The sequence below is a fragment of the Ambystoma mexicanum genome, chromosome 1q (genome assembly GCF_040938575.1).
Source record: "Ambystoma mexicanum isolate Mex_15411 chromosome 1q, UKY_AmexF1_1, whole genome shotgun sequence".
Taxonomy (NCBI): Eukaryota; Metazoa; Chordata; class Amphibia; order Caudata; family Ambystomatidae; genus Ambystoma; species Ambystoma mexicanum.
The window spans coordinates 1,293,387,446-1,293,408,268 of record NC_090922.1 but is presented as its reverse complement, the minus strand read 5'-3'; the positions used below and the strand labels follow the sequence as shown (position 1 = coordinate 1,293,408,268).

Below are 20,823 nucleotides of genomic sequence, written 5' to 3'. Positions count from 1 at the left end.
CTGTGTATCTGTCTTGGAATGAGTGTCAATGCAGTAGTGCTGAGTGAAAGTGTGTACTGAGCTCCATGTAGCTGCTTTGCAAATGCTGTCTAAGGGGACATTTGCAATAAATGCCAGAGTGCTCCTGTGCTCCATGTGGAGTGAGCTCTTGGCGTGAAAGGCAGTGTCTTGTCTGACAGTGAATAGCACAGTTGAATGCACCTGACTATCCATCTGGCGATGGCATTCTTGGAAATGCAATCCCCTTCTCTGTCTGGGGCTACGGAGACAAACAGTTGGTGTGTTCTCCTTAGCGGTCTGGTCTTGTTTGCATTGTTTCCTCCTTACATCTAGTGTGTGGAGTTTTACCTCAGCTGAGCTTTTGGGGTTCTGGCAGAAGGCCGGAAACTCAATGGACTGGTTCACATGAAATTTAGAGATGAATTTAGGGGAGAACCTAGGATGAGTATGTAAAACCAGTTTGTCCTTGTGTATGACAATGAAAGGATCCTGCACTGACAATGCTTGCAATTCACTAACTCTTCTTATGGAAGTAATAGTCACTAAGAAGGCAGTCTTCTAAGTCAAGTGTTTAAGACTTGATTTATGCATCGGCTCGAAAGGAGGTCCCATGAGCTTAGCGAGTACCACATTGAGATCCCATCCTGGCGGAGGGTTTGAAATTGGAGAGTGGAGTCTTTTTACTCCCTCCATGAATGCCTTGATGACCGGCACCTTCCACCATGAGACCTTATTGTGGGAGGTGGTGTAGGCTGACAAGGCCACCAGGTGGACCTTTAAAGAGTTGAATGCTAACCCAGAGTCTAGCAAGTGGAGCATATCATTTAGAATGTGGGATGGGGTACATTCTATGGGTTTAATTTGTTTAGACTGGCACCAAATTACAAATCTCCTCCACTCGTCAAAGTAACAGTGTCTAGTGTCAGGCTTTTGTGCTTCTTTTAGGATATCCATACACCTTTGTGATAGGTTAAGATGTCCGAACTCTATGACTTCAGGAGCCATGCTGCCAAGTTCATTTAGTAAGGTTGAGGGTGCACTGTTAATCCCCCGTGTTGAGTGAGCAGATTGTTCATGCACGGGAGCTTGTTGGGATCGCACATCACCAGTTTGTGCAGATGTGGATACCAGGGTTGTCTTGCCCACATAGGAGCAACTAGGATGAGCGTCACCTGTTCCTTGTGGATCTGTTTCACCACTTTGTTCATGAGAGGATTTGAGGGTGTGGGGGGACCGTAAGCAAATTTCCCTGACCAGTTCATCCATAGGGCGTTCCCCTTGGAGCCTGGCTGCGGAACCCGGACAAGAAGTCTGGGTATTGACTGTTTTTGCTGGTAGTGCACAAGTCTATTGTGGGGGATCCCCATTGAGAGAAGAGGTGTTCTACAATTCTTGTATTTAGTTGCCATTCGTGTTCCTCTGGTAGGGGATCTCTGCTCAGTGAGTCTGCCAGAGAGTTGAGTTCCCCTGGAACGTGCTGTCACGATAGGAATATTTTCCATCTGAGTGCCCATTTCCAAATATGTTGCGCTAGCTTGAACAGATTTGGAGAGCGTGTGCCCCTTCTTTTTTGATGTAAAACATCGCCATTGTGCTGTCGGTCAGGACTTGCACTGATTGGTTCGCTAGGTGTATCTGAAATGCTTGAAGGACCTTGAACACCGCTAGTAGCTCCAGCAGGTTGATGTGGTTCTGTGCCGTAGCTTGAGTCCACTGACCTTGGCTGTGTGATGAAGGTAATGAGCCCCTCACCCGGTGAGTGAGGCGTTGGTTGTGACAACCGCTTGCACTTCCGGATCGTGGAAGGGTTTTCCTTTCAAAAGATTTTTTCTTGTCCACCAGCAAAGGTTTTGTACTAGTGTTGGTGAAACGACCACTAGATTGTCTCATTGACCGCTTGCCTGAGAGCACTGTTTCGCCAACCACTCCTGCATGGGTCACATGCACAGTCGCGCGTGTGGTACACATGTTTTGAATTCTTTCCTTTGATGGAAAGACCAACCCCTCTTGTGAGTTTATTACAGCTCGTAGGAACTGTTTGGTTGTGCTCGGCCCTGGGCTTGATTTTTTTCTTGTTTATGGAGAAGCCCAATTGAAAGAGAAGGTTGGTAGTTCTTTGAATGTTTTGCCTGCAAATTTGAGGAGGTTCCCCTGTATTCAGCCAGTCGTACAGGTAAGGGTACACTGGGATTGCCTCACTGCACAGGTGTGCTGCCACCCCCGCCAGTACCTTCGTGAATACCCTTGGAGCAGAAGCTTTTCCGAAGGGCAGCACTTTGAATTGGTAGTGCTGGTTTGCTATCTTGAAACGCAAGAATCTTCTGTGCGCTGGGAACATTGAAATATGAAAATAGGCATCTTTCATATCCAGTGTTGCCATGTAATCCCCCTTTTTTAGTAGAGGGATTACCTCTTGTAGCATAGTCATGCAGAACTTTTGTGGCTTTACATATTTGTTTGCAGGGTGCAAATCTAAAACTGGGCGCATGGTCAGACCTTTCTTTGGCACAAGGAAGTAAGTTGAATAAATACTCTTGCTTACCTGGTTGGCCGGGACGATTTCGATAGCCTCCTTTAGTAGAAGTGTGGCAACATCCTCAACGAGGATACGCTGGTGTCCCTTTGAATGGATTGTCTGTTGTGGGGGTGGTTTTGGGGTAGTTGGAGGAGCTCTATACAGTATCCGCCTGCTACTGTGGCCAGCACCCATCTGTCTGAGGTGATTCCCTCCCATGCGTGGGTGGTAGTTGAAAATTACGCGCTCCTACTGGAGAGGCATGGAAGGGCCCCTGAATCGGATAGGTATTGTTTTTGAGGAGGGGTACCCCCTTGAGAGAAGTTGGCCCTGCCATGAGCTAGGGATCTACGCGATCCTCTAGGATAGTTCTGGGAGGTCTGACCTTGATTACTTCCCCAGGGAGCCCTTGGCTTTGATTGTAATTGGACCCCCGTCTTGAACTTTGGCTGTGAAAACGGTGAAAATTGCCATTATCTCTGGCTGGGTGGCTAGTTGGTGAGTTGCCCCAATGATTTAAGTGTGTCATACCCCTCTTTGGCTGGCTTAAGGGCGTCCTTGACGGCCCTGCCAAAGAGGACATTGGGTTTGATAGGCATATTAATTAGGGTAGCCTGCGTTTCTGGTTTAAAACCTGAATGCTGCAGCCACGCATAACGTTTAATAACAGTACCCTGTGCAATAAGCCTTCCGGTGTTGTCCGCAGAGTCAAGGTTGGTCTTAAGTAAGCAGCTTGACACTGCTCTCCCTTCTGCGGCCACCTGTGCTAGCTGGGATTTTAGTGTTTCCAGGGCAGACAACAGTAAGGCGACACTTCTTCCCATTTGTGACAGTTGTAACTGGCCAAAAGGTTTGCATTGTTTGCAATTCTGGTTTGGTAAGCCGCGAAGGAGGCGACCTTTCTGTCCATCGTGTAAAGCTTCTTGCTTTCTTTGTCGGGCAGGGCCTTAGAGGAAGCAAGAGGGGTGCGTGCCCGCTCTCTTCGTAGTTGTAGTTACGACTAATGAGTTGGGCTTCATCTGACCTCTAATATACAGTGGATCTGAAGGTGTGGCTTTAAATAGCTTCTCTATACAGGGGTTTACAGCCTGTGTGAGGTTAGGGGTCTCCAATGACGGCTGTATCTTGCGCTGTATTGACTTGAGGAGATGAATAAACTGCACCACCGTCTTCTTGTCCTCAAGGATCTGTTCTACAAAATCCTTATCCTCTTGTACCTCCTGGGTCTCTATTTGGAAGTGCTCTGCTGCCTTGGCTATAACCAAGAGGTTGGTTGTCAATAGGAGAATCAGTGATAGGGGGTCCTGATCAATGGGTGAGTCTATAGGATACATATTGGCCTCTGGGTCAGCCTCTTGGTCTTCACTGTCCCCATAATAAGGGTCTGCTGCATCATCCTCGTACTGAGGGTCAGCTGCATCTAAAATAGAGAGGTCTTCGTGTTCGGAGTCCGGGTCATAGAGCTCTATGACTGTGCTTTGCACCGGAATTTCGGTATGAGACCTTTTAGTAGGGGGTTAAGAAGGTTGATTAGATATATGTGACCCAGAGGGCGCAGTAGTGGGGGGAGTGGAGTGGAAACTCTCGAAATAAGCAGGGCCTTTTTGTAGAAATTGTCCATAAAGGACATTCTCCTCATGACCCTATCTATATCTTGTGCTGACCATTCTGCTGAACTTGGGATGACCAAGGGTTGGGAAGGAAGTCCTAAATCTTCATCTGTGGAAGGAACTACCCCAGATATTTTAGGCCTAGGCTCTAGAGGTTTATCCTTATGGGGGATGGGCCTATATTCTTGAGTCTTTTCCTTATGAGGTGTTTTATCCTTATGAGGGCTTTTATCCCTATAAAGGGTCTTTGAGGACTTCTTTTTGTGCTCTCTTTCCCCCTCCTGGCATCCAGCGCCGTGTTTATCAGTCTTTTTGGGGCCTAATACCCGACGCAGAGCATCGATTTTCAAGTGCGGGTAGGTCCGAGGCCTCGCCTGTGGATGATCGGCCCTCGGTGGGAGTTTTACCCACGACACCCGCTCTGTCTTTCTACGGTTGGGCCCTGTCGTGCGGCGATCTCGAGCGAGAGTGCTTAGAGGACAGGGACTCAACTGACCTTTCCCTGGGGGGCGTGCGTTGTCGACCGCTTGACCCATGTGTCAAGTCTCGACTTGGGGTTATGTGTTTAGTGGTGGATGGAATTGTAGCGCTTCCGCCGCCGGGTGTTGTCGCCACAACAGAGCCGCTGGTCTGTCCTCCGGGGTCGGGGGCATGAGCTTGGGTAGCCAAAGCTACCCGGTCGCCCTTGCCGTCCGAAACGACTGCATTGCTGCCATCACTGAAAGCACCCTCTACCTCCATGGCCTCGAGTTGCCTGGCATAGTGGGCCCAGCGTTTTGTCGATCGGTCCTTTAATGTCTTGGTCTTGAAGAGCCTACACGCTCGACAAGAACCCTCGACGTGGTCTCTTGGGAGACACAATTTACAGACGAAATGCTTATCAACCCACAGAAATGTTCTATTGCACTTGGGGCAGAATTTAAAGGGGGTCTTGTCCATAACTACAAACTACGGCAGCTGGGCAAAAGTAGTGTAAGGAAAGGAGCATATACATCCTAAAACGACCTCCCCCTCTCTCCCTACTGTATGGGCCGAGACCCGTGGCGGCCTTCCAAGGCTGAATGGTCCATCGCGGTAGTCTTTCGACGGGCAGTCTCTTTGTCCTTACCAGCGTGATATTTCGATGGTCGATGAAGTAAAGGATAGAAAGAATGAACTATCAGTAATTGAAATAAGTAAATGAATTTATGCCGAAATAGGAACTCCGCTACACGTGTCCGTCTGGAATGGCGGAAAAAAACAATCTGAGGAACCTCGACGCGGGAGGGATCATTGGTACGGTGGACATCACACTAGGGATAGTATTACTGGCAAGCCCGGTCGACGTCCCTTTTTGAGTTTCGAAAACAACAACTGTAATAGTCTGCAGCTTCCACTAGTTGTTGGCCTATGCACAGCATGTGATCTAAGCAGATTCCACAAGCCTCAGAAATCTATATATATTAAACACCAAATAAAACCACCACAGGCGCCAGGGTCGCACTCCACTGCTCCAGCTTGAATAAATTTAGAAACTTCAAAGCATCTGAATAGATGTAATCCACACCGTTTTATTCAATACAAAAACAACAAGGAAGGAAAACAAAGTAACGCATTTCATATCTGTCTGTCTCCACCCTACTCATAATTTCTGTGTTGGCAGAACACACTGCCCTGCTTAGTAAATCACCAAGGCAGCCATATTGGACAAGTGTTGCCAATATATTATGTGTATGGACAAGCGCTCAAATATAGCAAAATGACTGTAGTAAAATCAAATAATAGGGAGGGGGGCACCTAAGCTGCATAAAATATAAATGAGATGGCAACAGGTATTATAAATCAATCATTAATGAACGGTATTCATGTTACACAATGTTATATGACAGCTCATAAATAATCAATTGATTGTTCAACAAATATGTGCACACATGCAATTGTGCAAATTCACAACCATAAAAGCGCAAAGTGCTTTCAATTACATATTATGTATTATATATTACAAGCATGCCAGGCTGCACTTTATAGATCAGAATTATGGGTCAATGCAATACTAGGAAACTGGGGATCACCAAGAATACATATATAACACATATTTTTACCTTTCCAAGCAACACTCCCATAATCCCACTCAATGAGAAATTGGGATTAAGTTACATTGGCCAGGAAGTTGCACTTAAACCCTATTATATTGGGTTTGAATATGGAGTGTCCCTTCAGTCTAAAAATATAGAGACGCACTTAATGTTCTACAACAAGATGGGGGCGGGCAGCCTGTCCTGGATGAAACATGTGAAAGAGTTATCCACTTATTTGGGTTTTAGCAATTGCTGGAAACAAATGAACATGATTGAACAGAGATTAAAAGAGCCATAAAATCAAAATTTTGCATTAAAGTGTTATAACAGACTATTGGTAAAAGTATTAATTCCCCCATAGTTAGCAACTACTGGGTCTGCAGATTCCTGATTGGGTATGAATAATGATTTGACTTGATTAAACTGAACTTGGCTCGCAAGTAATTTTTTACGTTCAGATGTGGCACTTTACTCTTAGGCATAGGCACTTTTTCATGGGGCACAAGGCCTACAGATCATTGCCCCAATTGCTTAGATCAGAGCTCATTTGTCCTCTTTAAGTCCACTTAAGAAGATTTTATTTGAAACCCAGATTTAATCAATTAAATATTTGCAATACCTTGACTTCTATAAAGGCATGTAAAAGTACCAATAATGAAGCCCTTGTTCTCGCTGTGTCAAAATTCCTACATCGTGCATGGATATATAAGGCGAAAGCAAAAGATAATTGTATCTAAACGTCCTGCTAGCCCGCAGTTATATAGGGTTTATTGCCTTTATGTAAGCAAGTGATATCTGTGCTTGAAAGTAAAAAATTGTTTCTCTGTAAGCTTTTATGGTCATGTACCGAATAAAGTACGTTGCTTGATCGATTGAGTTCAATAAAAGAGTGCTGCTTTGACTATTACAGACAAAAAATTATGCAATCTCGATGATAGCAAGTCCTTGTCATCGGGATTTCCACAATGCCTCATCTCCCAACTCCAGCCACTCCAAAACACGGCAGACCGCCTCCAAGCCAACTCTCTACAGTTGGATCATATCTCCACCCTGCTGAGGGTCCTAGTTCCCTTGAGGGATCTAAACTTTACCCCTGAGGTACTATTTGGGGTCTCAGGACAACCTGGTTCTTTATTTCCTGAGCTAAAAATTTTACTGCGTGAAACTAAATGTACTGGTGGTATTACTTGCTTCCTGCTGATTTTCATACCACACCTAACCATCTTATGATTAAAAAGTGACTGAGAAGTCTTCTGTTTCCTACCTAATCTTATTTCATCATTGCCCTGCACTAAGCAGCTTAGCTCTATGTCCACTCATAGCACCAGGAAACCCCCAGGAATATGTGCATTTCGAGAACTGATATAAAAGAGTCAGTGTAGGCTGGGAAAAGCGAACGCAAGAAGTTGTAGTGTGATCATGGATAAAGCTGCAGACCATGTCTGTTTTCTAAGTCACTAGCAGGCAAGAAAAGGGCCAAGAAGGGATAAACATGGTACTTTTATGCAATCAAAATCAATTTGCTTATTTTTCTATTTGCCATTTGTGAACTTTGCTCATACATGTATATAGCCATTCTGTGCTAGGTGGTGTCAGACGTCTGCTTGGTGTGGGTCAAGAGGCATGTAGAACTTCCATATAGCATATCATGTGAGAGGTTAATGTTTGGCTGGAGTTCTGTGATGGGCAGCATCTTTCTTGACACGAGTAACTAGGTATGAGTATGACCAGTTTATCATCTTTCTGTAAATACTATCATTCACATTGACATTGAACACTACATTGAAAAACAATTACCTGTCACAAGTTTTGGAGGGAGTCCTGCAATTCGATTTGGCGTGATTAAGCGCTGATCCTCAGGAAACAAGGCGTCATTGATCAAATTCCTTGTGGAAAAGTGGATTAACCTCTGCCTTAGTTCTGACACTGTCATACCTGTATCACCATTAAGTATCATTGCTGCAATACCTATAAGAAAATAGGTCACATTTATTATGAACAAAAAGGATTGCAAATAAAAGACAAACATGAACCTCTCAAGTACATCTAGAAATAGTGGGGATATGGGTCGGTTAAAACCAGGTATCCCTAATATGCTCCATATGTAATGGAGAGGTACTCACCTGATTGAAAAATGAGGACACAGATCTAAAAGAGGCTTACTATGGATCCTGATACACTACACAAGGGGCACATACCCTGTGGCTCTCTAGATGTTTTGGCTGATGGGATTTGTAATTCAAAACATCTGGTGAGCCAAAGGATATAGCACTCTGCACTAAACAATTAAGAACTCCTTGATATATTCATCACTTACATCATTGAATGCTCTCCTGTCTACTGTGCATAACATGGCGATTAGCATTCTAGGAATGCGCTGCAGCCAATCAGGATGTAGGGAACATTGGCTGTCTCCAGCTTTATAAACCCACCTTCCCTGCTCCGCTTTCTCCCAAGCTGTCTGCCATCTTTCCCCATGACTCATTCCGGCTACCATCAGTGACCAGAAGCCTCCTGCTATGCTTCTCCCCGATGCACTGGTAACTGATATGTGCCTCTTTCGACCTTCTCATGACAAGATTCTATGTAGGGTGAAAGGGCTTTAAATTGGATTCTTTTTACTACAAGAAGCTAATGCAGATTTGCCACTGCAAAAAAGAGTAGTCTCTTCGGCTTCGCTCGAACAGGTGGCATGGCCTACTTTTTTAATGGCATGTAGAAGGAGGCGCAGAAGATAAGTAGTCAAGACCCGCTACAAGCATTCTCATAAGCCACCTAGAAGAAAATCCTGATGTTTTCTATTATGATCTTGATAGTAGTCAGACAACAGAGTAGAAATGCTTAAGAAATATGCTTTAGCCACTTCCGTCATCTCTGGGCTAGCGTTGGGTCTTATTCCAGAATAAAGCCATCCTTTTTAGCTTTATCCACAGGGATTAGGCTGAACCTCACAGATGCCGGCCAAAGATTCTGGTTCCAAAGAGTAGCAGCTCCCACAAATTGAATCAACCCTGTTTTTTAGGGTTTCATTTCAGCCAGAAGACAAACTACCACTCAATTATCGCTTCTAGGCTGCCCCATAAGGCATTAGATATGGACTCTAAGTCACCACCCAACCTCACCATAACCTGTGTTCCATTGGTGCACATGTAGAACTGGAAGCCGAAGGAATATATATTTTGAAAACTGGAGCAAATTAGGACATGTACGGATCACCTGTGAGATGCTGTTGAACAAATCTTTGTGTACCGAGTTTGCACATGAGCATCTCAAATATGCTCCTGGCATATCCAGATTGTAGACTGTGGAAACCGGGTACAAGGAAGTAGGTGCAAACTAGCAATGCTGATGGAAATCTCTTTTTTCCTCCATTGCAAATCTTTGAGCCAAAGGCTGTTTTCTGAGATAACATTCAAGACGCCAATAACTACCAGCTACGTGGGCTGCTGCTTGTGATGTCCCACTCTTCGATGTGAAGCAGGTGCTGCAGTCACTGGATGCGCCTATGATGTCATCTCCTGGGGCAAAGATATCAACGCAGCGGCCAATGTTTGTGCCTAGTGGTCCCATGCTGGCGGGTTGGTCCTGATAGTTTGTTGCTCCAACTGTGATGACCTAAAATATTGAAACAGAGTCTTTGGTAAATAGTAAAAACTTTCACTTGGTAGAGAGCTCAGTCACTGTTGAAGGAACAGTGTTTAATTGTTTCAATTATATTTAGAACACTCAGTGTACATCTCTCCACCACATTTTACATTGCATTTTGTGTCCTCAGTTAGAAATTCAAAGCCTGGTGTGTGTTTGTAACATCTCTGCATCCCATTTTGCATTCCATTCTGTGTCCCTGTTTGGAAATTCGAAGCCTGGTGTGTGTTTGTAACATCTCTGCACCCCATTTTGCATTGCATGGTGTGTCCTTGTTTGGAAATGTGAACCCTGGTGTGTGTTTGTAACATCTCTGCACCCCATTTTGCATTCCATTCTGTGTCCCTGTTTGGAAATTCGAAGCCTGGTGTGTGTTTGTAATATCTCTGCACCCCATTTTGCATTGCATGTTGTGTCCTTGTTTGGAAATGTGAACCCTAGTGTGTGTTTGTAACATCTCTGCACCCCATTTTGCATTGCATGGAGTGTCCTTGTTTGGACATTCGAAGCCTGGTGTGGGTTTGTAACATCTCTGCACCCCATTTTGCATTGCATTTTGTGTTCCTTGCTGCAACTACTAGGCCGCCTTGTGAGTTTGTGCTTGAACTGTGCTTTGCAGACCCTCTTCCCCCTTCTTTGTTCTATCTTCTGCTGCCACTATGGCACTCGCCATCTCCCCTATCTTCTCTAACTGCTACACTATCACCTATCCTCCCTCTCTCACGAAGTCTGGAAGAAATAAGCTAATAAAAAGTAATCCTGAGCACTAACACTGGCCTACCTATCACGGACAACTATGTCAGTGCAACTTCCAGACAAATCTTCACTGATATCCTCTTTTCTGTCACCTCCCCAGATCTATGGACTCCTCATCGCATCTATACTCTTTCTCTTTTCACATCTTCACCCATTAATGGTGGCACTAACTGGGAAGTCCTCTTGGCAGGCTTTGCATCATCCAGGTGTACTTAGTTCAGGGCCCTCAACACAACCTCCTCCTCTTTAACGGGCGCCTACCGTCCCTCATTAACTTCCTTCCCACACCTGCTACTCCTTCCACTCTCTCTATCCCCCCTCTCCATCTGGTGTGCAACGCTGCTGTTCCCCTCCTCACAAGACCTTCAAAAGGTGGAGACCTCTTGCATCTAGCCACGCGTGATGCTCGTTCTGCCATCAAACAATCTGCCAACCTCTGCCTCCTCCTTGAAGACATTGACCTTGATATCCTTGCCCTCATCGAAACATGGTTCAATGCCAACTCAGTCACTGCTTTTGACTCCCTTTGCCCTAATGGCTACAAGATCATCTCCAAGTCTCGACCTAACTGCACTGGCGGTGGGGTTGCTCTGGTCCTCCCTGAGTGGATCCCTTCTTCCATCATACCCAACCAGCCTTACTCTTCCTTTGAGAGCCTGGTCTGTTAACTGGTCATCTCTCCGACCTCCTCTTTGACCATTGTCACCATCTACAGGTCACCTGGCTCTACCACTCTGTTCCTCTCTGAATGAGCCGAATTCTCCTCCTCTCTCCTTGCAACCACCTCTAAACTCTTTCTCGTGGGCGATTTCAACATCCACCTTGATTCCTCAATCACGGCATCCACCATCTTCTGTGGCGTGTGCACCTCGCTTTCCCTCTCCATTCTCCCATTCGGTCCTGCCAATCGGCTGGACATACTCTTGATGCCTTCACTGATCTTTTACTCTCTTCCCCTCTGTTCACCCCCCCTCTGCTAGTCAGACCACTCTCTCCTCTCACCTGGGCCCTCTCTGTCCTCTCAACGCACCTCTCACAGGACTGCCAACCTCGTTCACAAATATCTGTCCGATGAAACGAGTGGCAGCTGCTACCTTCGCATCTACTTTCATCTCCCCTCTCTCCCCACTCCAGACGTTACCTCAGACTCTGCTCTTAGCAACCTCCACCTTGCCATTACTAATACCCTTGACATTCTTGCCCCAGTCATGAGGATCCATCTGAAATATGACTCCAATCGTAACACCTGGTACGACTTACAGCCTTGAAACGCAAGTGCAGAGCTGCAAAATGGAAGTTGCAGACTTCAGGCTCACTCTCTGACAAACTGGCGTGTCGCCTGCTCCAAAGGCAATACAGACTTTCCATCCGCACCAATAAAAGGGCCCACATCCAGGCTTGCGTCAATGGTGCATCCAACAACACAACTGAACTCTCTACAGGGAACTAGACAACCTTTCCGTAGTCTCCTCCTCACCTCTTCCCTCCTAGGCCCTCTGCAACGCATTGGCCACACACATCACTACAAAAACACAAGACATCCTGAGCACACTTGCCTCCCCTTCCTGCCTCCCTTTCACCCGCCCCCTGCCTCCTGCTGCCTCCCATCTTCCCTCTGCCTTTCTTTCCACCTTCTCTCCTATCACACCTGATGAGCTCACCAGAGTTGTCCATGCAGAACCATTAAGGACAATACTGGCTCTCTTGCCCCTGCACTTGCTGATTTCTGCAACCACTCTTTTGCTACTGGTTCTTTCCCCTCCTCCCTCAAGCATTTCCTAGTGCGCCCTCTCCTAAAAAATCCTTCTTCAGAACTGTCTTGTCCAGCCAACTACCGCCCCATATCTATCACCCCCTTCCTTGGTAAACTCCTGGGGAAGCAGGTTATACCCAGTGGTCGAAGTGAGCGGGATCGGTTGGGAGCAGTGCTCCTCTACTTTTTTAAATGAAGCTTTCCTGTTCCTATACTTTTATTTTAAAAGAAAACCATTCAGGAATGGTTTCGTTTTAAAATAAAGGTTTAGGAAGCAGTTGAAACTTGCACTGCACTGAATGTTCCCTTAAACAGCAGGTGCATTTGTTTGTGGGCTTGTATTGTGAATGGGAGGGTTGTGGCGATGGGGTGTGTGGGGAGCGGGGCAGGCCAGCAGGGAACATAGTTCCACTACTTCTTTTCATACAGTTCGACCACTGGTTATACCCCAACTGACCCAGCACACTGAACTTAGTTGCCTCCACAACCATCAATCTGTATTCCGAGCATCCAGAGGCATGGAAACTGCTCTTCTGAACACCTCTGAGGAACAGCTCTCCTCTCTTGTTTCCAACTCTCCTGCTGCTCTCATTCTACTGGATCTCCCCTCTGCATTTGATACGGTCAACCACTCTGTCCTCATAAAATGGCTCCACAATGTCCTACGTATCTCGGAGCGGGCACTAGACTGGCTGACCTCCTTCCTCAATGACCCTCCATCCCAGGTTACGATGGGCTTTTTCTCCTCCCCCACTTCTATCTCCGCTTGTGGTGTGCCCCTGGGCTGCAACCTTTCTCCATGGCTCCTTAACACCTATCTTGCTCCGCGTGCACACCTCATTTCCACCTTCTCCCCTAACTCCCAGTGTTATGCAGATGACACACAGCTCTTCTTCAAACTTCCCTCTGTCACTCTCCTCCTTCCATCTTCCTGACTGCCTATCTGCCATTCAGTCCTGGTGTACTTCCGAATGATCGCTGCCTCAACGCCAGCAAGACTGAGATCCTTCCCATTGAGACACCTGCTCCCTCTTTTTCCCCTCATTTTGGCCATCTTCTATGGGGTCTCCCTCCTCCCTCCCCCTTATCTGAAGCCAGAAACCTTGGAGTTATCTTCGACTCCTCTCTTTCCTTCCTCCCTCACATTCAGGACCTTGCTAAGAAGTCCCACTTTCACCTCCACCTCCTCAAAGGTATTCTTCCTTTCCTCACTTTCCACAAGAAGCTCAATGTCTCTAGAGCTCTGGTTCTCTCTAGGCTAGACTACTGCAACAGCCTTTTTCTAAATCTACCCTCTTGTTCTTTACGACTCCTCCAGCTAATCCAGAAGAGGGCTGTGAGGATTACCCTTGGCCTCAAGCCCAAGGACTGCATCTCTCCAGCCCTAAAAGCTCTCCACTGGCTCCCAGTTACTGCAAGGGTTAAATTAAAATCCCTCTGCATCATCCATAAGACTGACTGGGGCCGGGGACCACGCTACCTACAACTTGCCCTCACTAAATACTATCCCTCCAGATCCTTACGTTCTCCCGGCACCAGGTCTCTGTGTGTCAATCGCTTCGCTAAACAGCGAGCTGGTGGTCGATCACTTTCCTCAGCAGGCTCCCTCCTATCAAACAGCCTCCCCCTTCATTTTCATCTTGAGCAGGATCTCCTGAAATTCCAGAAGTTCCTCAAGACTTTCCTCTTCGCCTCCTCCTTCCCTTCATCCCTCCTCTGCTAAACCCCACAGTTGCTGTGATTGGTGACCAGGACCCTTATGTGTCCTCTTGGGCCCTGGTCTCCCACCCCCAATCGCCTCCAGCCTCTGCCCACTCCCAGCACTTACCTGGCACCCACTGGCATATGCCACCACTTGCTGGCACTTACTTATTTACTGGCAGCTGACCACTCATCTAGGCACTTACAGCTGCTCACCCCCCAGCACTTCCCTCTTGGGACACTTAGCACTTACCCCCCACTTCGTCATCCCTTCTCTCTCTCCCTGCACTAGCATGTTCTGAATGCTCCAAGGCCTAGTAGGTCCGCCTCTATCTTTCACTGTCATTTGATTTTCATTGACATGTTCCCTCCCTGTTGTCTTGTGGGCCTTTTGAAACACAATTTACTTGATGTACAAATGTACAATAAATACAATAAAAACATAATGCCCATATAATTAATTGAACCTTAAACTAAATATTGTTGCTTTGGAGTTCCTTCCAACATAAAGCAATTGGCTGCTATTTATTGCGCACAACTCCCCTGTGACTTATAGTATTATGGTGCACAGGTGGGAGTGCATTATTCAGTATTTGTGTATGGGAAATGCCTGTCTCATTAGTATTAATTAATTTATTATTATAATTATTATTTATAATGTGCTGAAAACCTCAAAATGCACCAAAGTGCAGAATTGGTAGTAACAAGATCTGACAATCAGGTAGTGAACACAGCAGAAATCCATATGGGGAGAATACTTGCAACAGAAGAGCAACATCTTCAGTCTCTTCTTAAAGGTTCTGAGCTTTGAGCATTGAGTAGGCTGCTGGTCACGTGACAGGCCTTGCCACTTAGTCACTCCGCCCACCTCCAGTTTTCTTGTCTTCAAAGCCTGTACTTAATTACTGTAGGCCAGCTCCAGGCAGACAGCATTGAGTAGGATGCTGGTCCAGTGACCAGGCCTGCCACTCAGTTGCTTCACCCACCTCCAGTTTTCGTGCCTTCCAAGCCTCTACTTAAAGACTGTAGGCCAGCTCCAGGCAGACAGCATTGAGTAGGATGCTGGTCCAGTGACCAGGTCCTACCACTCAGTTGCTCCGCCCAACTCCAGTTTTCGCGCCCCCACCATCTATTTAATCAGTCTTTCTTGGGCGTACTCAGAAAAGGAAGTGCAATGACAAGGACCTCACCTGTTCGGGCCTGATAGGGCCAAGGGCATGACCTGCTATCATGCATTTCACATAAAAACAAATCGCTACTACTGCTACTCATCAAAAGATATCAACATGTGTCACCTCCCTCTACAACCCATCCCCACTCTCACTAGGTTTCGAATGGCCAAGCGCCCAGGGCAGCCCCAGTAAATTACCCTAGCGAACCTCCTCAATATTGTCCTTACCCCATCCAACACCACCGGACCACATGCACACACCCTTTCATGTTGACCAATGTTCGTTCAGCAGTCGCACAAGATGCAGAGATAGAGGACCTCATCTCGTACACCAACCTTGATGCGCTGTTCTTTGCTGAAACATGGTTTACCCCATTCTCCCCCCATGTTTTCAACGTCCTCCTACCCCAAGGCTAATACATCCAACATGCCGACAGGCCAATCATCCAAACGAGCGACTGGCCATGCTCTATCATGCCCTCTCGCAGAACAAGCTCATTTGAATGACTCGCCTGACTATGTCCTCTATCGCACAAGGAATCCATCACCCACCACCTCACAGGAGTGACTCGATCTTTGCACACGTCTCCAACTTATTCTCCTCTGGCAAATTAGCACATTCAAATAATGTCTTTCTCTGTGATTTTACCATCCATGAGTCACTGGCTGACAACCACACTCGAAGCACGCTTTTCACACTGACCACTTCCATGGACCGTATGCAAACTTTGATTTCCCTCATGCACAACAAAGGCAACACCCTTTGGGCCTCATTAAAACCTACCGCCGAAACCATAAGACCGTTTCCCTGCCGCTTGATATCCCGGTGCCACCCCACAGGACTCCACGGGAATGGGGTCACTGAAGCACCGTGAAAACACTGCCGGTAGGGGCCTGAATTCCCGGCAGGTCAGGCCTGCCGGGAGTTCCGTGCCCCTACCAGCAAACTCGCAGTTTGGCAGTCCCGAAAGGGTACCGGTATGTTGCTACTCACCAGCCTCAAATCTCTGCGTGCACACCGCTGGATTCTGATTACCGGGGCCAAATATACTTACTACTCCACCACCATTGCGGCAGCCTCTAACAACAGCAAAGCCCTCTTTGAAGTAGCAAAGCACTGTATCAAACTCTCTCCCGACCCGAGGTACCAACAACTCAGGAAAAATGTGACAGAATAAACCCGCTTTTTATTGAGAAAATAGACCAAACGCGAGACCATCGAATCAACCGCTCACAACATTAGCATCCCCTGCACCCCGGCATGCACACTGATCCTCTGGACCGAATTCTTTCCTCTCTTCTCCCCCTCGATCTCCTACAAATGATTGCCTGCCTAAAATGTACTTCTTACTCTGACGATATAATTCCGGCCTCCATCATTAAACAGGGCTCAATGCGCTCCTCAGCTTCATCAATGTCTCCCTCACAGTAGGACCATTCCCGGACACCCTCAAGAATGGTCTCACATGACCTCTTTTCAAAAAACCAACCATAGATCCAGACGACCTGACCAACTACAGGCCCATAACAAATCTCCCATTTATTGGCAAAATCTTGGGAGAATCTAACAACTTCACATCCTAAATGACTATCACTCAGGGTTCCGCCCAAAGTGTAGTATCGAGACAGCCACCATCCAGGTGGTGGATGACGCTCTCCAAATCACGGATAATGTAACACATGTGTCCTCGTCCTCCTTGACCTCTTGGCTGCATTTGACCCCGTCGACCACTGCATCCTTCTCTCACATCTTGTTGACAGTGTGGGATTATCTGTCACTATCCTGAATTGGTTTACCTCCTACCTGTCAGGCAGACATCAGGAGATGTCCAGATGAACTTGTTGCATTCCAAACGACTCCAGGTCTCCTGCAGAGTCCCCCAAGGCTCCATCCTCTCACCAACCCTTTGTAACCTTTACATGGAACTTCTAGGCACTCTCCTCAAAGATACCAATATAGCCATTCACCAATACACAGACGATACCCAGTTGTACATGAGAGTAAATAGTACGCAGGACATCATTCGCCTCCGTGATTATCAAGCAATTATCCAGTCCTGAATGTCAACTGCCTACCTAAAACTAAACCCATCCAAGACTGAATCCGTCCTCATCGGTCCGCCCGCTAAAAAACAACTTGTCCAACAATGGCTCAATGATATGCACCTAGAAGGATTTGATCCACAACTCTCACGCTAAGCAACATTGTCAGGATTCACCATTGACAGCAATCTGTCCTTCCAGAAGCACATAGCCAAGAAGGCCCAAATAGGCTGGTTCAGAATCTCTACCCTTCGAAAAAGCAAACCCTTCATCCCGCCGCAGGACTTCCAGATCATAGTGCAGGCCTTGCACATCGATGGGGGAAATGCTCTCCAGACAATGCTCCCAGCAGCTCACTTGGTCCCCCTAAAAGCAGTCCACCATGCTGCAGCACGCCTTATTAAGGAGCACGGAAATGTGATCGAATTCCCCTCATCCTACTCCAACTACATTGGCTTCCACTCCAAGCCAGGATACTGTTAAAGACTGCATGTATCATCTACAAAGCAGTCAAGAGAAGCACACCAGCCTACCTGGCGGCTAAGCTCCACATATCTGGTGGCACACGCTCTTCGTGCAGCAAATCGACAAACCTGCTTTAATCACAACTCGTCCTAAAAGAGAGGACCCGCAAACAATCCTTCTTTTGTCATGCACTCACCCTCTGGAACTCGATCCCGCTGTTGCCTTGGAATGCCCCCACAATTCTCCAATTTCACAAATCTCTCAATCAAAACATGGCTCTTTAAACAACACCTGGACAAGGAGGACTAATTCCAATGGATACATATAGCGACACACAGACCTCACAGTACAGCGCTACTGTTAAAAGATGCCAGCCCAAATGACGGCTACCCACACTCTGTACAGCGCTATGCTGCGCTCGAGCTAGGTCCATGCTTTAAACAATATAATAAAAATAGAAAATAAAGTTGATAGCTCTGAAATGAGCATAGTTCACCTGCTGAATCAAACTAGACACGTAGGCAGGTTAACCTATTGTCTCCCCCTTTATATGATGCACAATGCTCAAAACAGAATTTCCTAGCTATGCCCCTAATAATTAGGTGTGTATGATGTCCTTATGGGTGCATATAATTTGTGAACCCGAACAAGATCTAAAAAGAATTGCTGGACCAACTTTCACCCAAAAGACTCATGCTTCTGAACTGGTGATAATGACCTGATTTCAACGAATACAGTACAATCATAACTAAGATCATCAGAACCCCAATCAGCATGGTGATAATAAAGGTACCTCGGGTTCCGATGCAGGTGAGTAGAGGCAAGCATCGTCCTTGTAGTTTCCAGCAGCAGCGATCATTACAACTCCAGTCCGCACCATGAGGCGACAAGCGGCATTCATGGTGCGGCTGTAACCACCAGCGAAAGGAAGAAGGACCACCAAGGGGCTGTAGGGCTGCTCCAGCAGTGTTTTCCTGATAAATTCTAGACCTGGTGTGGTTGCATAGAAAGCAAGATTTTAAAAGATCGACATCATAACACATTATAATCTAGTTGTTTAATATGTGTAAAAACAATCACACATAATGTAATTGGACTTAGATACATCCATGCAAACTTGCAGAAGTGGTTGTGACTAATAGGGATTCCATTGGGGAGACCCATCTGCAGATGGCCATAACACTCCATTATGCAAAGAATATTACTAAGATATTATTTTTCAGGAACAATTGGTTATGTAAGGTATGTTTACTAATTTTTATTGACACATGTTAAAAACCATTAGATAATATGTGTAGCATTTACAAGTCATCATAGGTCATAATATTAACTACTACTGTTCCCCTACCAATGGCTAAGCACATCTTTTTCAACAACCCTCTGTTGTTTACTGTCTAGCTTACTGTGCATAGGAAGCCGCAGAAATCACATCCTCAGTAACCGATCAGAACCAGATTTAACGGAAAGCTGAGACTCTCAGTGATGTGTTGAGTCTCCTCCAAGTCTCTAGCACCGGGGATGCAAGCATCAACAGATGGGATTGGGATGCATTCTGAGCCCTCGGAATGTCTCACTGCAGCTAGCTTACCACTGGTCTCTTACCACTTCTAGCCCCACTTAACTTCCTGCCTGTTCTATCCATCCTGCGAGTTCAGCATGGAAATGGAAGAAGGGGCCCTTCACCTTCTAATGGTTCTTGAAATGGTGTAGCAGGGTGGATGATTTTCAGAGCCCAAGCTTCTGCCTCTATTTTGCCAGAGTAGCACTCTAGTGTCCTTACCTGGCTGTTAATCACTTAACAGCCTAAATCTGTATGCTATGACGGTATGCTAATGGCCCTCATCCTGCATTAACAACCTAACTTCACTTAGGATGCTCACTTGTGTCTCCGGACCATTAACAGCGAGTATAGCCTACTAGTGTGGGGTATAAGGCCTAATTAGTCAGGCAATTCTGGGCACTGCTACTGACAAGTATCTAATTATACATTTACTGGGAGCACGCATTCTGTTGCAAAGTAACCCATGGGAAGGCATTCTGTGTACAGCAAGTGATGGAAAGCCATTTTAATTGGCATAGTAACTATGTATGCAAGCATTCTAAGACAGATTAACTGATGGTCAGGTGTCCTGTGACACTAACTGATGAAGACATTATTCACCTTTGCTAATTCTCTATTTGATGTATATGATGCTGCCTCCCACAGATTTTTATACCTTATGAAATCACCACATATATAAGATTGCTCCATAATAAAACTGCCAACGGGTGGCACATTGCAGTTTCGAGGTCAGCTTATATATGGCTCTTTGGTGCCGTCCCATTCCGGAAGTGAGGTTATGCCTTACATACTCCAAGCCGCACCCTCGATTTTCCTTCTGACCCCATGCACCCACAGAGAATGGCAGAACTGTCTTCAAACATTTTCTGAAGATAATTGCAATAATTCCAATTAGAACTCTGAATTTAGCAGCGTAGTATGATAGCCATGAGGAATCTGTGGGATGAGCATCACATCCATCAGAATGAACAGTACCTAAGGTAAATAATGTCTTCTTCTAATGCAGGGATCTGCAATCTTTGACATGCCTAATGCTTTAGACTACAACTCCTGTCAACCTTAGCCAACATAGTCAATGGTGAGCGATCATGTGAGTTATAGTCCACAACATCTGTAGAGCTCAAAGTTTCAGGCCCTTGTTCTAATAGATATATTCCTCCTACAGATTCCTTATCCTACCTAAGATTACTCAAGACAAGCCATAAACACAGCCAGCCTGGGAACAGTTCAATAATGCAATTACATAAAGAAATTATGCAGAGCCCACTTACTAACTTTTGCATCATCCCCAGCAAGGGAGTCCAAATTATATTTTTTAGTGAATTATTTAGCAATGTCCATGTAGATCCCTGTCTAATGTCCATGAAGGGAACGCACGTTGTAAGGCAGCTGTTGCTGCCTGTCATCTTGTATACTATGCGATGAATTGACTACTGACCTGCACGAGTACAAGTGGGAATAGAGACTAAAGCCTACTCATCAACTCACACTTCTACAAACCAAGAGTGAACATAATCATAAAGGTAAAAAAGGCACAGTTAAAAGA

The 20,823-nt window shown here is 46.1% G+C and overlaps 1 protein-coding gene across 1 annotated transcript in view; it reads right to left on the bottom strand.

Moving 5' to 3' along the window:
* Window positions 1-20,823, bottom strand: part of PCSK9 (proprotein convertase subtilisin/kexin type 9) — a 269,930-nt gene that overhangs the window by 92,244 nt on the left and 156,863 nt on the right. The window contains exons 6-8 of the mRNA XM_069642116.1: window positions 18,510-18,706; window positions 9,614-9,797; window positions 7,980-8,150 (exon numbers count right to left, since the gene is read on the bottom strand). Of these exons, the coding sequence (XP_069498217.1) occupies window positions 7,980-8,150; window positions 9,614-9,797; window positions 18,510-18,706 (552 nt within the window). The remainder of the gene's footprint in view (window positions 1-7,979; window positions 8,151-9,613; window positions 9,798-18,509; window positions 18,707-20,823) is intronic.